The sequence below is a fragment of the Sinocyclocheilus rhinocerous genome, unplaced genomic scaffold (genome assembly GCF_001515625.1).
Source record: "Sinocyclocheilus rhinocerous isolate Xijiao unplaced genomic scaffold, SAMN03320098_v1.1 scaffold848, whole genome shotgun sequence".
Taxonomy (NCBI): domain Eukaryota; kingdom Metazoa; phylum Chordata; class Actinopteri; order Cypriniformes; family Cyprinidae; genus Sinocyclocheilus; species Sinocyclocheilus rhinocerous.
The window spans coordinates 534,779-554,481 of record NW_015664186.1 but is presented as its reverse complement, the minus strand read 5'-3'; the positions used below and the strand labels follow the sequence as shown (position 1 = coordinate 554,481).

General features: G+C 38.1%; 2 protein-coding genes and 1 pseudogene across 4 annotated transcripts in view; 2 read left to right on the top strand and 1 right to left on the bottom strand.

Annotated features, from left to right (window-relative positions):
* The window catches only part of LOC107729855 (kelch domain-containing protein 10-like), a 16,143-nt gene extending 13,058 nt beyond the window's left edge, over positions 1-3,085 (bottom strand). For both annotated transcript variants that reach the window (XM_016540572.1, XM_016540573.1), the window contains exon 1: positions 2,806-3,085. In XM_016540572.1, coding sequence (XP_016396058.1) covers positions 2,806-2,890 — 85 coding nt within the window. In that variant the 5' untranslated portion in view covers positions 2,891-3,085. The remainder of the gene's footprint in view (positions 1-2,805) is intronic.
* A 1,627-nt stretch (positions 3,086-4,712) lies between these two features.
* On the top strand, positions 4,713-10,005 carry LOC107729865 (nuclear-interacting partner of ALK-like; annotated as a pseudogene).
* Positions 10,006-11,000: 995 nt separating this feature from the next.
* Positions 11,001-19,703, top strand: part of LOC107729849 (ubiquitin-conjugating enzyme E2 H) — a 34,992-nt gene continuing 26,289 nt past the window's right edge. For both annotated transcript variants that reach the window (XM_016540560.1, XM_016540559.1), the window contains exon 1: positions 11,001-11,270. In XM_016540560.1, the coding sequence (XP_016396046.1) occupies positions 11,218-11,270 (53 nt within the window). In that variant the 5' untranslated portion in view covers positions 11,001-11,217. The remainder of the gene's footprint in view (positions 11,271-19,703) is intronic.

Sequence of the window (19,703 nt, the reverse complement as noted above, 5' to 3'; positions counted from 1 at the left end):
AACTACATAAACAGCACTTTCACAATGATTATAAAGTCTGTGTGCTACACTACATTCTTTATTTTTAAAACAAGTAATTAGAACAATGACAGTCTACATTAATCGACACATTCTTAGGAAATATTGGGTTCACAGCGAATTATCAGAACTATTTCAGTAAAACAGTAATATCGTGCTTTACCTGGAAACCTAAAGCTGCACTAGGTATACATCACATTAGCACAAAAAAAAAACTAGATATTTTGAGCACTCGTATCAATCGTACTTACAGGTTGTGGTTCGGAGACGCTTGTTGGTCCAAATAAAGAAGATTAGAAGTCAACGAAGATAAAAGGCAAGATTAAAGGTTCGAGGTAAAAGGTTCGAATTGTATTGCTGTGGTATCATGGAACACAGCATCTTCTCGACACAGTGTGTTCGTATTTCGTGGGCAGGTGGGGATTATGCTAATGTGTTATCCAGTGACGTAGATCGGTAATAGGCAGAAGATTCGAAAATATAACGACTCGTTAAGGCGATTCTGAGTCGACTCTTTCTTTTGATAGACAATATCTTTATTTATCATGCACTTTTTTGATTAACAACTTTGCAGACTGTTTACATTGAAGGATAGCTACCTTACGAACTGCAAAAGAGATATTTTTCGAAAACCCATATGACCTGCTCTTTAAAAGGCATTTTACAGGGACTGGCAATTCATAATCAAAAAAATATTTTAGAGATTAACAAAAATTTATATTCACTATAGAAACTTCACAAACCTATATTATTTTTTATTAATTCCGTGACTTTTCCAGGCCTGCAAAAACAAATCCTGATATTTACAGCTCTGTTTAATGTACTATGTTGATACTGAATTCAATGTTTGGAAACAATTGAAAACACACTGATAACTGGTTTGCTTTGGTTTAAGCATATGCACTGGTTTCTATTGGCTCCACAGAAAGCAAATGATAGTTGCACACCAGTGATGGAGAGGGGGTTCAATCTTCAACTGGCTGGCAGGAGCCGCCACTGACAGGTCATGTGACCTGCCAGTGGCTGGTGGCAGCTGCCAGTCTGCATACTGCCAGCCAGCCTGCCACTGGCAGCTGCCACCAACCACTGGCAGGTCACGTGACTTGCCACTGGCAGCTGCCACCAACCACTGGCAGGTCACGTGACCTGTCAGTGGCGGCTCCTGCCAGCCAGTTGAAGATTGAACCCCTACTGCAGTGATGTTTGACAGAGCGTTGCTATGCAGTTGCTAAGGCGTTCTGGGCGGTTAGAAGTCAAAAGTCACCCAAAGTGTAAGAACAGACAGTAAGCCCCTTCAAAAGACAACCTGAAGATGTCCACTGAAGACATGAAAACTGCTGGCCATGACAGCACATATTACTATTGCACCAAGCAAGTCACATGGTTAGATCTGAGGTTTTTACGACTGTCATATGCAAAAGATCATCTGAGGGCAACATTTACAATAAACCAACTGCCTCCAGACAAGAAGTGTGTATTATGCATGTGCATGACACCCAGCCTCCTTTGTGTACCTTTTAACATTCTGCATTCATTCTAATCCATGAAGCCTGTTATGAATACATAAGATGTGCATACTGTCGATTTTGCGCAAGTATAAATTTTAATCACTCATCATATATAGACAGGAAGGAGGATCCTGATAGAGCTGCAGGCTATGAGATGGGTGGTGTGAACATCATTAAATGTCCTGAAGTCACACTGCAGTACTGTTTTAATGCATTACAGCTACAGAAACGATCACTGCGTACGTCTTACAGATGAAAGATTAAAAAAGCAAAGCTCACAGGATATTTACACTGTGACTTTGAGTAGAACCAGACTACAGGACAGAGCCGGGCTTTTATTTACTCACTGAGTTGTATTTACCCATGTGCTGATCTGTGGCACTATTTAACGGTCCAAACAAACAGCCAAGTGAAATATATCCCTGAACTATAAACATTACTCTAAACACCAAGCAATTCGGTGTTCATTCTTTTTACTGCTAGTGTGCATTAAAAATCATTTAGTCAAACATTCAAACAGATCAGAACGTTTACATTTAATCTAGAAATATAAATAAATACTTTAGTAACAAATTTACCCCATTTATTCAGTAGATCACTATGATAACGATTACAAAATGATTCCAAACAGGTTTGTTTAAAATTTAAATCTGGAAACCAAGAGCATAGAGTTAAAGCACCAACTGTTACTATAAATTAATATACTAACAACTATACATAACAATAATAAATATTATTAATATCTAACAACTATATTGCCATCTTTTGTACTTCATAACACTAGCAGAGCTTAAAGACATGCTTAAACCTCACTTGACAAGCTGATCAAAGAGTTGATTAAAAATAAGGAAACGTTACAAGCAGATATAAAAGTACTAAAAATATTCCTATCCTCTTCATTTAACGTTACATTAAAAAAAAGTCTGACAGATGTGACTAAAATGCAAATGAACTTGTCAAGCTCGATCCACAAGCTAACTTACCAGTATTTAATGCAAATTTTACAGACAAACTAACAACACATGACGACTACAATGCACAGCCTTTTGCCAAATATAATATGTGATAAATATAATAATTAACACATGTGAATTTGTAAAGTTTGAAATCAAAACAAAGACATTAGCGACACGGCTAACGCTAGATGCTAGCAGCGCGATATGTGAAATACAAAATAACTGTGCTTTATATTATGATAGAAATTAGAAAATGGAAGTTTCTGTAAGAAATATTGTTATTTTTGTGCTTAATTCAAGCTGTTAACTGGCTCCTCACTGACCTGCGGCTCTTAGCAGAGGCCTTCCAGACAGCCGCTCAAACTGATTGAGTCTGTCCGGGCTGTGTGCTCCTTCTGCGGCAGACATCGCTCCGAAAATCACGCTGAAATCATCCACCTACACGCACTCGCAGACAACGGGGCTTCCTTCAGCAGACAGAGGCGAAACGCAGAGCATAACTCAGCCCATTCTCCCCGCGAAGAGACGTTTAAATGAAATAGATGGACCTGACCGGATCTCCTTTGCAATGAATGTGAAGGTAGAAACGCTGGTGAAAACCTGCAAGATGGCCACAAAAAAAAACAAAAAAAAAAAACACAAGCTATGAAAATAATCAGACATTTATGCCTTTCAAAATAAAAGTCTTCATAATAAACGTCAAGCTTTACAACCAAATTTTTGACTGAAATACTTCAAGCTGACACAAAACGTCCAATACTAAAAAATGCTGTAGCTTTTTTTTCATATTTTATTTAAAAAAAAACAATAGTATGTAATACTAAATGTCATGTCAAATGTCATACATTAATTTAAAAATGAATGGTTTATTTATTATTCACTAAATTAGCGAAATAGGAACTGTTTACCTAAATAAAAAAATAAAATAAACTGAACAAGATTTTTCATGACAGTCTCACATTTATCAAAGCAATACTGAGGCCAGTGACTATGTTAAGACCGAAGAATTAGTTTGACCAACTAGCAGTTAGCCAAGAGATAATCAGTCTCACTTTTCTGATTAAAATTGGGCCAATCTACATTGAACAAGATTTTGCATGAGAGACTCACATTTATCTAAGCAATACTGGTGCTTTATCTTTCCTGTATGCATGGCTGATGATACACGGGGGAAATTTTTGAGCAATTTTGCCAGGCAACTTTTTTTTGAGCAATGTTGTTTGGGCATTTTCCCATTGAGAATGGGTAACACCTGGTTGCCCGTTGACAGCAACATTGCCCAAAATGTTGCCCCGTGTATCATCAGCCAAAGACGTATTGTTCACTAGTTAAGTCTTAAGCGAACTGCTCAAGACATTTTATTTGTCGACTTAAGTGCGGCTTACTTGAATTTTCATCTCTTTTAATATTTAGAAAAGGACTGAATTTTCGCCATTAGTAATTTGTATATCTCAATATTATAAATCACAACAAAATTATTTAATTGCACACACACTTTTTTAAAAATCAAATCCCAAAATGTACCTGCTAAGTAATTTTGGTTATTGATAGCAGCTTAGATAGGCATATATTTGAGTAAGCACTGTAAAATCTTTTCACAACACAAACTGCAATGACAGTGCATTCTGTTCAGTTCCTTCCATTGAATGCCAAAGAGGTTGTTTCGTTTAAAGTTTTCACCCTTCTACTTCAAAATCCATTGTGTCAAACACCAATATGAGACATGTCTTGGTGTGGTTATTTTTGTTCTCAGCTCAACTCAAGGCCAGCAGCTTGTATCTCAGCTAAAAGTATCTACTAACAATGAGTTGACTGACTACAGAAAAACAAATGTCTCTTTCATAAACTGATAAATATGATCTGTTACTGCACAAACTACTTGTTTGTATCAAATGAATATGTAACTACACTAATGTAGCCTCCTAACAAACAATTCATAATTCAGTACCCATATTTACAAACTGTATATGTGGTTAAACCATATAGTTTTGTATTTATTTGTCTGTGATTAACATAACTAAGATGTTAATGAGAGGAACAGTATTTAGACGAAAACAAAACAAGGTAATGGAGTGCAGCAGTATGGTGTTTACAAATAATGAAGAAACTGTTACTACAATTCAGCTATTATAGTTTTAGTGTTAGCAATCACTGTCATCAAAATAAGAAATGTAGAAAAACGACAGAAAGCTTCTTAAACGGTTACCACGGTACATTTTTGTAATGAAGGGGGCGGAACTGTGTACAAATTTTGACAATTGATGTCTTGCAGCGGGAGGGTTTAGTACGGTGGCCGAGAAATGCAAAGCAAATCACAATTCTGAAAACAAAAGTGTAAATAGCATATTGCTAAAAATACTGCTATTTTCACTTAGTGTAAATAGAATCCATTGCTAATACGAGATTTGAAAAGGGAGGGAAAAAAAGTTCGGCAAAAGGGGGGATCGAACCCGGGTCGATCGCGTCAAAAAGTCAAGGGCACGCACTTATCCATCTGCGCCACTGGAGCTGATGACTTACAGCCACTTTTAACTAAATGTAAATAAAAATGTAAATACACCGTATTTCTTAATCCAGCGCAAGGGCAATTCATACAATACATTTAAACTGAGCTACTTTAATACCATCTCCGAACTTTCTACCACGACTCTGCTGTTCTTCGGCTGGTTCTTCCCTGTATACGTTGATTGACAGATGTCTCGTCCAGTCAGCGGTGAGTAATCCCAAACCAATGGCGCTGTCTCAAACTATACCTACCTCTTCCGGTTTGTCTGATTTGTCGTTGTGTTTTCTGACTTGTTATAATGTTTTCTGAATTGTTGTTGTGCTTTCTGAATTGTTATTTTGTTTTTTAGACTTGCATTTGCGTTTGTAATTTCTTATTTTGTTTTCAGAATTGTGATTTGCTTTGCACTTCTCGGCCACCGTAGTTTAGAGACAGACACCGAACATGGCCGCGCTCGGCAGCCATGCAAGTCGCCCAGAAAACGGCGAAAAACTAAATAAAAATCCACTCGTGTCTCCCCTGAAAGTGCGAGAACTTCTCAACGAAGGGGTCGCTTCGGAAGACAACGTGTTAAATTGGTAAGAGTTTCTCTGTAATGAGAAGAAAAGTTGCAAAAAGTAAGAATGTGCGCGAAGAAAACAGGGCAGGAACGGTGAACAATTCAGCAAACCGATAAGTTTTTACTGGAAAACCCTGGTGGAAAATTGAACCTAAAATGGTAGTTGTGTTTTGGAACATGGGAGATGATCCAAAATAAACATTGACTTACTAAAAACCGCTAGTAAGTCTTGGGAAATTCACCAGCTAAAGAAGACCACCAGTTAGACTAGAAACAAACACGTTACCAATCTACCTGTCAACATGTAGCTGGTTTCAGGCTGATGCACACTGGTAGACCCTCTTTGACTAGCAGCAAACCAGCTACCAGCTCGTCAAGCTGGCTTTTGAAGCATGGTAGTTGGACCTGGTCTACCACCTTGTTCTAAATCAGTCTTAAAATGTATATTTCTGCAGGGTGATGCACGATTGATGGATGTTTTTGGACTAATGCATGCATGTTTTTTCCCTGTAGGAATTAAATAAGTGCTTGCAATGCTGCAAAGTCACTCAGGTTCTATTTATGCCTGGAAAATATGGATTAACGGGAACATTTGTGGCATAGTTTATGCATAACACTTTATTCTCCATATCTCAGTTCAGAGCAGGATCCAAACACACTGTCTCCAAATGGCCTTGGGAAAGCTCCTTGTGAGGCAGCAAACAAAGAAGCGTTTTTCAACAGAGTGGAATCCTACTCAATATCCTTTTGAGTGTCGCTTGATGTCAGAATCCAGCAACCAGTTTGTTACATAATAAATTGCATGCCTGGTATAGATTAATCAAACTCAGTTGTTGGACTCTTCATTGATTTCAAGATGTTGCATCACACATCTAGTTGATTATGATTCATCTTTGCCAGACAATCTGTGATGAATAAAAACATCCTTAAAATCTGACAGACTTAAGCCCCGTTCACACCAAGAACGATAACTATAATAACGATTTTTAGAACTATATCTTTATCGTTATCTTTATAGTTATCGTGCTTGGTGGGAAAGGGCCTTTAGTCACCATGAAATCAGAACTGACAGTTCTTTATTTAACGAAATGTTGCAATGTGCATTATTATATCCTGCCCTAAGTTTTCACTTGGGTATAAGTCAAAATATGGAAGAAAAGATCATCACTAATTTATTGCTTTTGCAAAATTCATCCTTGACATAAGTACTGCCTCAAATGGGCCGGAAAGCCCAGTGCGCTCTCGCCGCTGAGATGTGCACGGTACGGCTGGATCAATGTAGACTGTGACATGCTGAAGTGTTCTAGTTGCCAGGCTCATGACGTCCTGATCTTTTGATCTGATCTTACTGTGCTATTTGCGATGTGTTTTGTAGTGAAGCTTCAGAGGTTTTGTGCGGTTATGAGGTTTAAGTCATTGCGCCCTGTAGGTGCGCGCCTTTCAAACGCATCAGCGCTCTGTGAATGGATCACCTGGGGTGGCCTCTCGCAGAACCCTTTATTCAGACATAGGCCCATTTTATTGGTAAATCAAATAAACTTGTGTCATTACGCAGAGTAATTCAATGCTCCCCAAGCGCTGGGAAAGCCTGGACCTGCCAGAGCACTGCACACGAACATGTGTCGAGGAAGGTGAGTTGGGTGAGTTGGCTGTGTGTGTGTATATATATATATATATATATATATATATATATATATATATTCTATTTATAGAATATGTTTCTAGAGTGAAGCCATATTTTGTATCTGCACACATTCACTTATTTATTTTTTATTTTTTAGATGAAGGACGGATTTCAGAGTTGCTACAGCAGCTTCAAACGCAACATGAGAAATTCTGTTCCTGGCCGGATTTTCCATGTCCAGGTATCTTGAGAGGTCCACTAGTCTGTCTGAAATCTTAAGCAGACATTGCTAGTCAATAGTGTTGTTTTTTTCCCAGATCGCTTCTGGATGGTTCCTATTAATGAGCCTACGGTATTACTCAGTGCCTTTCTAGACCGTTTCAAAAGTGCTTGCCTTCTTGAACAACAGCTGCCTGCTATGAAACCAGAGCAACTTAAAGCCGTGGTATGATGTTATATTTTTAAAGGGAAGTCCAAGAATAATGATTCTATGCATTCATCATTTTTTTTTTTCTCTCTCAGACCTTGACTGAAGATGTAATAAGTGTTCTCCTACAGCTGATTGAAGATGAACAAGTGAAGCAGTGTGGTTCTCCTTCTAAGGTCTCATCAGATCCACTCTCTGTACTGGTGGCAGCATGTATCGTAGCTCTTTGTGGTTGGGCAGCCAGGTAAAATCCAATCAGTGACCTTTGATGCAATCTTGGCAAATTTTATGCTAAACTTTTATTTCATGTAACTCTTTGCTGTGTTTCTATTTAGCCCGTCACTCCAAGCTATTAATCTGCCCATCCTCACTTGTTCGTACTGCATGAGAAAGGTGGGAATGTGGAACTTCTATCAAATGGAGACCGTTTCAGAGAGCGAAAATCCTCCGCAGTCTCCAACATCTACTACTGCCTTGACTCCATCTCTAGGCACAAGTGAGGAAAAGGGGATGCCCACCTCACCATCCCAGTCCCCCACTCCATGTCGCATGAAGCTGCGTAGTCAAGACCCCACACGCTCTGAGCAGGTGGATCATTTACATTTTGAAGTTATACAATATATATAGAGTAAAATTTGAAGTATAAACTTTCCATGTAAACATAATCATATGCCCATTAAATTCAGCTGATGTTCTTCAGTCATAACCATTTAAACTTTGTCAACATTGACATTGATGCATATAGATGGAGAGTACACCATCCCCACTGGTCCTCCGCGCCAGAAGCAGGGACTCGCCTATTCCACATGAGGAGTTTCCCAGCCCCCTGTCAAGGGCCAAGAGACCCATGACTCGCAGCAGGGGCCAAGGAGAAAACCTGGCTGTGGATGTGCCCTCTAGTCCACAGCGAAAGACAAAACGCCCACGTCTCTCTTCTGCCAGTGGCCCTGTAAGGACGATCCATTATAATTTTTTTTATATAATAATAATTTTTTTTTACTATATTGTTACTGTATGATTGTAGAATATTATATTAAATACATTTTATTTGTCTGCATAACTCTATGTACTCTATTTCTTATTTATACACACACACACACACACACACACAGGGTCTCTTACTATTATTACTGTGTATAAAGTTATTATTACTATAGAACAATATAATATTACTACATACATTTTATGTGTCTTTTACTTACCTGGACAATATTGAATTTTAAATACCATATCTAAGCACTAAAGCCTGTTTTGTTTTTCTATTATAGGAAGGGCCGATGCACAGAAATGTTTTTGACCCAGTAGCCCAGCACAGAGACTGGTGTCCTTGGGTGAGTGTGGAAAGAGAGGAGGGCAATCTAGATGGCTCTGTCTTTGTTGGCTCTGAGGCTGAGCTCCCTCAGCCTGGCTGGAAAGCAGTGCTTACTCTGTTTCTATCCATGAAGAGAAGCCTCAGTCCAGTAGGGGCCAGTCCATCCCAGGTGAACCAAATACGACAACTCTGTACTTTGGTATTTTGTCAAAGCAATCATTTTTCATCCCTCTAATGCCCTGTTTTTTTTTTCCATCCAGGGTCCTCATGACAAATCAAAAAGGGTGTTCTCGATATTCCGACAGTGGCAGGTATCTTCCCCATGCCAGTAAGTTGTGTTTCAGAAGGTGGACTGGGAAACCCTGGTGATTGTTATCATAGTGGTATGCTGTCCTTTGTAACAATGGCAGTAGTTTTCAGAGTGCTTCTTGATCAAGTGAGTCTTGTTTAAAGTATTGGGTTTGGTTGGGAAAGGTACAGTAAATCCACACGGATCAAGCGGCCTGTGATGAAAGACCTTGGCTTGGAGCAGGAAAGCCCGGCAGAGTTCTTCTCAGAAATTTTAACTTTACCACACTGTTTTGAATCTGGGCCCGTCCAGTCGCATTAGAACATCAACAGACTGGTGACCGACGCTCTTTACCTCACATGGGCAGCCAAATAGTCCTCGCTGCCTCACTGGACATGAGGTTTCATAAGGTTTTAGCCTAAATTTAGGGAAGCTTTAGTGAAGCTCTTAGAACTACACTGGAAGACATGCTAGTTGAATCAGTGCTTTTCACATAATAGTTTAGCCAAGGAGAACCAGTGTTTTCAGGTTTTTGTGTTTCTTCTGCATTGTCTAAGTAGGTATATTATATTTAATTCCATAAATGTGAATGAGCCGAACAACATTTTTATCTCTCTCATTTTTTAAAGATGTTTATCACCTTTATCATCTTTTACCCGCATGCCAGTGAAATAGATGCCATATTTAGAAAACAGTGCCAATGTAAATGATTTTGCTTTTGAATCTCTTTCTCTGGAAGTGCTGCTTGTAGTGCATCATGCATGTTAATCATGTGCATGTCTGCCTAAATGTAATAAACACTTTCCTTTTGCTGGTTTTCACTATGTATGTTTTTTTTTCATTGTTGTCTTAAATGGATTTTGAACCTTTGACTCCTATGGCTTGTAAAATGCTATATTATTAGTTCCTTTAAAAAAAGTGGGGAAAATGCCTTTTCATATTTATTTAGTACCAAAAATGATCATAAAAACAAATACACACGAATACAAAATAAATGTTCGATAGCACACAACAGCCGTCATAACAAAGGAGTCAGTGCCCCAACTGTCATGCTAGACTAGAAGAACTACAATTTTACGAATATACTACAAATGTGAATCGTCCACTGTTTATGACGTAGCCCGAAACACTGCATAGAAGGAGGGGGACACTTTTCGTCGCGCCGACATGACGTCATCGGCGGAGGGATAGATATCTGTGTGAGAGAGAGCAGTGCGGGCAGAGGACTACCAGTATTATTCGCTGCGGACAGAAAGTGGAGGGCGAAAACTCTCGAAACGACAGCTTGCCGTATGCCAATGTGCAAAATTATACAGTTTCGGTAGAGGCCAAGGGATCGAGAATCAGTCGCAGAAGATTTGAGCTTCGGTCATCTGAAAGAGGAGTGTATAAAGATGTCGTCTCCAAGTCCGGGCAAAAGACGAATGGACACCGACGTTGGTTTTCACTATGTATGTTTTTTTTTCATTGTTGTCTTAAATGGATTTTGAACCTTTGACTCCTATGGCTTGTAAAATGCTATATTATTAGTTCCTTTAAAAAAAGTGGGGAAAATGCCTTTTCATATTTATTTAGTACCAAAAATGATCATAAAAACAAATACACACGAATACAAAATAAATGTTCGATAGCACACAACAGCCGTCATAACAAAGGAGTCAGTGCCCCAACTGTCATGCTAGACTAGAAGAACTACAATTTTACGAATATACTACAAATGTGAATCGTCCACTGTTTATGACGTAGCCCGAAACACTGCATAGAAGGAGGGGGACACTTTTCGTCGCGCCGACATGACGTCATCGGCGGAGGGATAGATATCTGTGTGAGAGAGAGCAGTGCGGGCAGAGGACTACCAGTATTATTCGCTGCGGACAGAAAGTGGAGGGCGAAAACTCGGAACGACAGCTTGCCGTATGCCAATGTGCAAAATTATACAGTTTCGGTAGAGGCCAAGGGATCGAGAATCAGTCGCAGAAGATTTGAGCTTCGGTCATCTGAAAGAGGAGTGTATAAAGATGTCGTCTCCAAGTCCGGGCAAAAGACGAATGGACACCGACGTGGTGAAACTGTATCCTTTAAAATATAAACAACACAATTACTGTAACGCGATAGCCGTCAAATATCTCCAGTATTCACGAAAACAGCCATAAAACGCTTCTCCTACTGCTTTAAAACCATTCTGGGCGTCCGTCTGGTCTGAAAAACAGTTGTCAAAGCCAGTAACGTTAGAATGGTTTATTGGATGGTGATCAGCTTTTGACGACAAAGTGTTTTGATTGTTGTCAGTGCGGCCAGCAACAAAGCCAAGATTCCTAGACGTGCATTTCTCAAATAACACAACTCAACTCAGAAATGTAATTTTTATAGACGGGTTTTGTTCGTTGACAGTGTTCAAAGGCATACATTTTGAGGATTATTTATAGCAGATATGTTGCTCTGTGTCCTTTGAGTGTTTTGTAATCGCGTTTCTCTTCAAATCCACACCAACTCTTGACATCCACAGGATTTAAACACATATTTGTATGGATACCGATCGGATATCGATATTTATATGATATCTGACAAAGCTAGACGTGTTTTTGAACAAAATGGTGAATGTTACTATGCATTTGGCCTGCTAGCGAGCTAGCACAACCTCACAAGCCAGTTATTTATTTATTTGTTGATTGTTTTTGTTGCCGTTTTATAATCAAAATAGACATTTGTAGGCCTTTCAAGACATTTTACCACGGATTTTATTTGTATTACACGAAAACAACAAGATCTTCACATACAGATAGTTGATTTAAATATAGACGTTTAAAATGCTCTTTAAATAATAACAAATCACAAATTACATAAACTTCACATTCGGCGTCATTTTATTATTCCTGTCCGAATGTGTTTTTCTCTTGCATGGAGGATCCATCTTGTTTCTCTGGCTTTTGTTAAGGTCGAATGTTTGGGGGTTAAATGTTTTGACAGGAAATTTAGCCTGTATTTACCATCTTTCTTTTTCTGATTTTAAAGCTTAAAGAACAGGGGAAGTTGTTGCTAAATTACAGTGGTTGGGTGCGGATGTTTGTCTCTGTTACTAGTCCATAAGAATTCCTTTAGTTTATATGACAATTGACACACAGCAAAGGTTTTCTGGAGTTTTCCGTCCGCTTTTGCTCAAGAGTGCCATGGATATTATGCCTGTTACATGCCTTTATTCGTAATGTGGTTTGGTTGTGCTGTCAGTGTTTTGTGGAGGTTTTTGTCTATATAAGCATCTAGAACACGCAGTTCTGTTATGAAGTGCAGTTATGTCGAGCTGTTTTGAACAAAAGAAACCCGCATATATGTATTTGCCTTTAAAGCCCAAGAAAGTTTTCTTGCCTCCACTGTCCTCACTCAGGACTGTTTCGGTCGTGTCGTTTAATTTCTGTCTTATGTGCGATTATGACGTCTACATATTAAAAAGTAAATGATGAAACACTCTTTGAGATATTTGTAAAGTCATGAACGGCTCTGGGAATCTCGTTATGTTTTTGTCTCGAGCAGTAGGAACTAGCATTATGATTGGCCACTCTGTTACTACCCGGAAACTGTAAGTAGGTGGGATTAAACAATGAGTTGAGTGACAGTATTTCCTAGTTAAAGCTGCGTATGTTTTTTTTTTTTTTAATGTTAAAATACTTCTGTTAGATAAATTTATCATTAAGCTATTATTAGGTTATTTACTCTCAAAAATGTGAACAGTGTAGGTCTGTGGTGCTGTCAATACATTGCTGTTTGTATGAGTGACCAGCAACCAAAGTGCAGCACTCGGGCTCTGAAAGTAAAAATCACAATTATTTTCTCCATAGCGGAATTGGTTTTTAATGATAATTTATAAAATAAAGACAACCCTCAAATCAATTGCTTTTACTTTTCCAATTATGCCATTTGTAATGCTTCCTGGTATTGTAGTTCTTTCCCTCATTAAAACTGATAAGTACACAATCTTGTAGCTTTACCTTTTTGCCTGATTTTATGGGCTTAAAATCAAAGTTTGTAATATTGTGATTGACCTTGTAGTTTTTCAAAAAGGACCTTTTTATAATCCTTATGGAAAAAAATGAATGGGAAAAATACTTCTGGAAACACTTTAGCTGAAAAAAATGGGCAGGCACTGTTGCACCCATGTGACTTTGGGGGTGAGGTCGTCCGTTTAGTAACCAATAGCAGACAAGGAAACCTGTTTGGTGATGCTAGTGGTGTAGAAAATACACACGTCTGGAGCCGAGGGTAGAGGTTAAAGGTGAAGGGCTTTAATTACTGAGAACAGCTGATGGCAGGGGCAACTTTTTAGAGCCCTTCAAGCGGGTGGCAAATATGACCTAAAAGTTTCCACTTAATGTAATTAAGGAAAGTTCGGAGGTGGAATACATACTGAGATAATTACAGTAATGATGTAATTTACCATCCTGTATTATTTTGGTCAGCTGGATCCCACAAACCTTTCACTAAGAGAACATTACCACTTTAATAGTCCAGGCTGTCCAGCGGGACTACCTGTTTGACTCATGTGAGTATTTATGCATGGGTCTAGGACAGCTATACAATAATATGGTGGGTGGACTGTCACATTTCTGTCATTGCAAAACACATGCAAAGAAGCCCACCCTCCCCCAAAATACACACTGACATCCATGAGAAAACACAACTTAAATACCCATTTCCCTTAAGGGGAAACCAACAGACATGTGACAACTGGGAGCAGGTTTCCAAAGTGCCTCCTGTTGCTTGGGACAAGTGTTTGCAATTGGGAAGTGTAGCTTTCCATGCATAAGTTGTTTTCTGCATTATCCTTGTGAAAATGCACACCTTATGAAGGGCAAGCAGCAGGGCTGTTTAGAGAGAGAGAGTTGCTGTTATGATTGGTCACCATGATCCACGCTCTGTAATTTGCTGCGGGCATCAGAGAGGTGCGGATCTGGAGCACGCTCAGTTGGGAATTCACAAAATGAAGTCAGAATGACCTCGCCGTACCGAGCTGCCTTAAGCACTTCCTAAGCTCGAGAGAGAGAGAGCAATGATGACCTGACTTTGACATTACCAGATACTTCTGAAACATGTTTGAACAGGTCAGAGCTGGCTGTTGGCTTTGACAGGACAGCATGGAATAGCATAATGTCAATATGTTGTGTAACATCTGTTGCACTTCTCATTTAGCCTATTGTCTGTTCGCTGAAAAATGTAGGTCTTTTGAATTTATTTATCTGGAACTAAAAGACCTCCTGATTTAATCAGTGTGGACTGAGCTCTAGTGGTTCTTATCTTGTGGGTTTTTTTTTTCTCACATTGCCAAACCATGTCTTGATCTAATTAGCTAGAGCAACCAAAGTGCTCTAGTTTACAAGGTCAGTTTACCTAGTCAGTGTAATTTTTTGTCATTATGAAATCTAAGTCATCAATAAGATTTTACTGGACACCTAAGAGTTTAACTAATAATTTTGCCAATTTATTTTGATCTACATAGAACTACAGTTAAAATTTTTGTACTTGAAATTTGGACTAGCTTTAAAAAATAATTGGTGATAAAACATCACTAAACTATTGCACATCATTTGTGCTACGAACATGATTTATCATGTGAAATATGATTTCCGGCTGCTAAATGAATAAACAGAAAAATGTTAAATTGACTTAAATCCTTAAATCCTGCTCGATTATGGAAAAAATCGTAATAATGATTATATTGGTCAATACTTTAATCACGATTATTTAACATTATTATGAGTGGGTCAAATGACCAAAACTTTATATGAGTGATTAATTTAAAGATAGCAATATATATCAAATATACATTTTCTGTAAATAAGGTCGCAATGACATCTACATTTTAGATACCAGCAAAATTTCACAATTCTCAATACCACAGCAGAATACTAGGGTAAATTATATAAGTAAAAAAAAAAAAGCCCTCAGATTATTGAAAAATAAATAAACAGTCAGTAATACAATAAAAACAAAAAGCAAAGGTCAAATACAATTGAAACAAAGATACAAATGAAACAAACAGTGCTTTAAGTTTTTTTTTTTATGCAAGTCTAAAGCATTTAGCTAACTAAAGAAATTGAATAAATCAAATGTAAAATAAAGCAGCATAGTCTTCACTGTAAGAATTCAATTTGCTTTATTTCTTATTAAAGCTATATAAGTCCTTCAGTCAAGAGCAGTGAGTCATTTTCTCTTTGTTTTTGTTGTTTGATTAATATTAAGCACACAGTCGGCAGCAGGAATATAGCCCGCTGCCACTTTAAGAGCTGCACGGATCCAGTTTACTGTTACACATTTCTGTAAACACTGTTGTCACTTACACACTGTTTTCATTCTCAACTGTTTACATTCACTTAAGACATAACAGACGAGGGTTTACATGAATAATCACCAAGCGCCGCATTTTGACACATTTTTGCGTGTATTTGACCATTTAGTCATGCACCTTAAGCTAAAAGTTCACTTTACTTGTCATTGTTCTGTTCTGTGTCGGAGCGCATGCACAGAACAGCACAAGTTCTCTTTCGCTCTTTAAAAACACAAATAAATCTAATGATCATTAAAGGTGGGGCAAGCGATTTTTCAAAAACGCTTTAGAAAACTAGAGATGGCGGATAAAAAACAAAAGAGGAAAATGTCTGCGGAACAAAAGAAGGCTTAAAGGCTTAAGGCAAGAAGTAGGACCCGTGTAAATATCGAATCAGCTTTCCAGCGCTGGAGAGAACTCCAGGAGCGGAAGGCCTGCGATCGGAAGGCCTTTCTTCTCGATAGGTGAGTAACACCGTGTCTGCGCCGCAACAGCTAAAGTCTGTCTAGTACACTGGATGCAACAAAGCGACCGTTGAAAATCATTTGAACTTTGTGTCAATACGTCATAAATGGAACGCAGCAGCAGTTTTCTGTCTGGGATTTGTCGTGTTGTGTCGTGCCGCGCCGCATCCAGTGAAGACCATAGATATGTATATACTGTATATCTATAGTGTAGACAGCATCACTGATTATAATGAGTTCTATAGTATTTTGTCGACCCGTGCCACTCACGTCCGGTGTGGGGCGGAGCTATCAAAATAGGGGCGAGACCCTTTTGGGGTAGGGGTGTGTTTGTTTTGGTGATTTCAAATGTCAACATTGGCTACCAGAAGTCTCTTACCCCACCTTTAATAAATCAAGCATGTCCCATTTTGCGAAAGTCACATTACATGATTTTACTGATTTGCACGTGAAGTTTGGGGTTTTATGGAGGAGCGAAAGCTCATTCATTTTATCTCGATTATTGTATTTTATCTTAATCGTTGGAAGCCGAAATCGAAATTCAAACTGTATTTCAATTAATTGCACATCTCTAGTACGTATGCAGTTCTAATCAAGTTAGAGCAGGTTTTTTTGTGTAGTCTAGCTACAGTCTTTTTCTGTCTGTCCATATATACATTTTACAATGCATAATCAGATATTTTAGGGATTAAATATGTTGCACGTGACTTCTGTTGATCAAGCTGCAAACGAAAACGAGAGAATCACTCACTGCTCTTGACTGAATAACTTTTGAAGCTTTAATAAGAATAACTGTATATTTAATTCATACAGTGAAGGCTATGCAGTGTTTTATTTTTACATTTATTTCTTTTTAGACTTGAATGCTAATGTTAAATAGACTTGCTGTACCAAAAAAATAGGCCTACTGTTTATTTCAGTTGTATCTTTCTTGTATTAAATTTGTTTGTAATTTGCATCTTTGTTCTTATGTTTAATAAATTATGTATATACATACTGGATGAATCCAAGATACAATTGCATTATCTAGGTCTTTTAGTTCAGCTTTACAAAATGTGGTCTGATTTTAGTCAGTCTAAAGCATTTACAGAATATTTTAAGAAGGTGAATTATTTACTTCAACTGAAATTGACATTTTATATACAACACACAAATATATAACACACATCGAATCTGAACCAGCCATGATAAAAGTTTCTTATATTTAGTTTGTCTCAACCAGTCGCTAGATATAGTGTAGTGTCTTACTGGCCCAAACTTCTACTTCACATAGCATATTAAATATCAAATATGTTCTGATTATGCCATGTCGTGCAGCATTTCGGTTTGGACAGGCAAATTATGTACTGGATGTTTGCCGCTTTTATGCCTGGTTAGAACATGGTATCATGTTAAGTTCAGCATTCAGAAGGCGTATCTTTTTTCAGTGGTGATTTGATGACTTGTTCTGGGTTCAAGCATAGTATATGGAGGTATGCTCTTAACACAAGTGCAGTAGATCCATGACTACTTTTTTTCTTACACAACTCACTGATCTGTAATCAAGGGACTTTTGTGCTGTATTATTGTAAACTTGCTTTCACTGTGAGCAATTGTTTGGCAAATCAGAACGTTCAGGGCCTATTTTATAGTCGGCACAATGGCCACTGTCATCACTGCCAGCTCATGCATGTTCTTTGAATATGCAAACACGTCTGCACCTTTAAGAAAAATATCCAGGTGTTCCCATTGAGTTGTCCTTGTTTAATCTTGACTACTAAGAAACAAGTAGAGGATTATAAATGGAAAGCAAGTCTCCTTCAGGAATACTTTGCGTTTCTATCCACTTGTTTGAAAAATAAAGAGATTGACTGTTAGTTACAAAGACGATTACGCAATCCCACCTTCTCTGAGATGCCCAGGCATTGCTGTTTGTAAACAGGATTTGTTAAAGGGGTCATATGACGTTGCTAAAAAGAACATTATTTTGTGTATTTGGTGTAATGCAATGTGTTTATGCGGTTTAAGGTTAAGAAAACACATTATTTTCCATATAATGTGCATTATTGTTTCTCCTCTATGCCCCGCCTTTCTGAAACGTGCCGATTTTTACAAAGCTCATCGCACTCTCATGTTGTTCTCGCACGTCAAGCACGCTTTTAAACGTCCGTGCGCTGTAGGGTGTGCATTATTATTATTTCCCATTTCATATTTTATAGTTATTTCCGATTTCATTTCCCGCGACTTGTTTTTAAATGCAAAAAGGCATTCTCTGTGAATAGAATAGCCGCTTAGAACTAGGGGTCGACCGATTATCGGCCTGGCGCCGATATTAAGCAGTTTTATGGTTATCGGTATCGGTCATTTTCAAAACTGATTCACAGATAAAATAACTTAATTTTGAAACGCGCTATTTGGCTCTGATGCAGCCTGTCAGAACTAGGGATGCAATGATTATAGATTTTGTTGGTACGATTATTGTCTGAGGAATAATCACGGTTTTACGATTATGACGATTATTATGCATTTATTAATTTCCCAACATTACTAATGTATAAAATCACATGAACACTTTTTAGATATTAAAGTGTTATTTATTGCTGGCTTTTGAAACATAAATAACACAGTAACCAACAATACAGCACAAACTAATAATAAACAAAAGACAAACAAAAGTCCATCTCTCCCATTGGAATTAAAAAAAGGTGACCTCTGCTCTGTAAACATCCATGACAGTATTTCTCTTTTGAAAATAACAAATGGAAATAGATCACAAAAGTATTTAATGTTTTCAGTTTGTACATTCTTTACATTTCTTTTGGACCTGGGGTAGAGAATTTGGAAACATGGTGAAAAAAAAAATCTTGTTGGTTTTTACTTATGAATAATACTACAACAGGGATGGTAAATAAAGTTAATGAAGTAGCCTATTATTAATATACTACTAATATTCACTTTATTTGTCCCACAGGGGAAACTGTTACTAATGATGGAAATAAACTGAAATATTATTGTTATCAACTGTCATCCATACGTATTAATTTTAATAATCTTTATAATAATTCATATGATTTTACATGTGGCCTGAGAAAATCATGTCTATTATTTTGGTTTGTGAGATCGGAGATCGAGCTGCGCACGTGTACAAACATTCAGGAGGACACAAACTTCTTGAGAATGCTGCCCCGTGACTTTTATTAATAAAATAGATTAAATAGCCTACTGGAGAGACGCACAGACGCAGGTAGGCTAAATGCCCTTTCACACGGTACGCGGCAGTCGCGAGTGTCTAGTTCATTCTCAATGGGAGACATGCGGAAAGCGGCAAAACGCGGGCGGTTTCGCTGGCGGCGCGGAGGCGGAGCGCAAGCGGTGCTCGTGCACCCAAAATCCTGCCGCTTCCACGGGCACGGCGCTTCGCGGCAGGTGCCGCCAAAGATAAAAATATTTTATCTTTTTGTGACCGGCAGCGGCAGCCGCGTCGGTTTCAACCAATCAGTGAACATTTAACTGAACTGCCTATTGGAAAAATAGAGGAGAAGATTGTTTTAAGTATAATAGATTTCCCAGAACTGTATGACCCATCTAAAATCACATACAGAGACATAAATAAAATTATATTTAATTCAATCGTAACCTCACAGGTATGCTCTTTAGGCAAATCAACAAAAACGAAAAAAAAGGTAAATAATGACAACAATTAATGGCAGAATGACAAACACAAAACTTCTGTTTGGAATTCGCC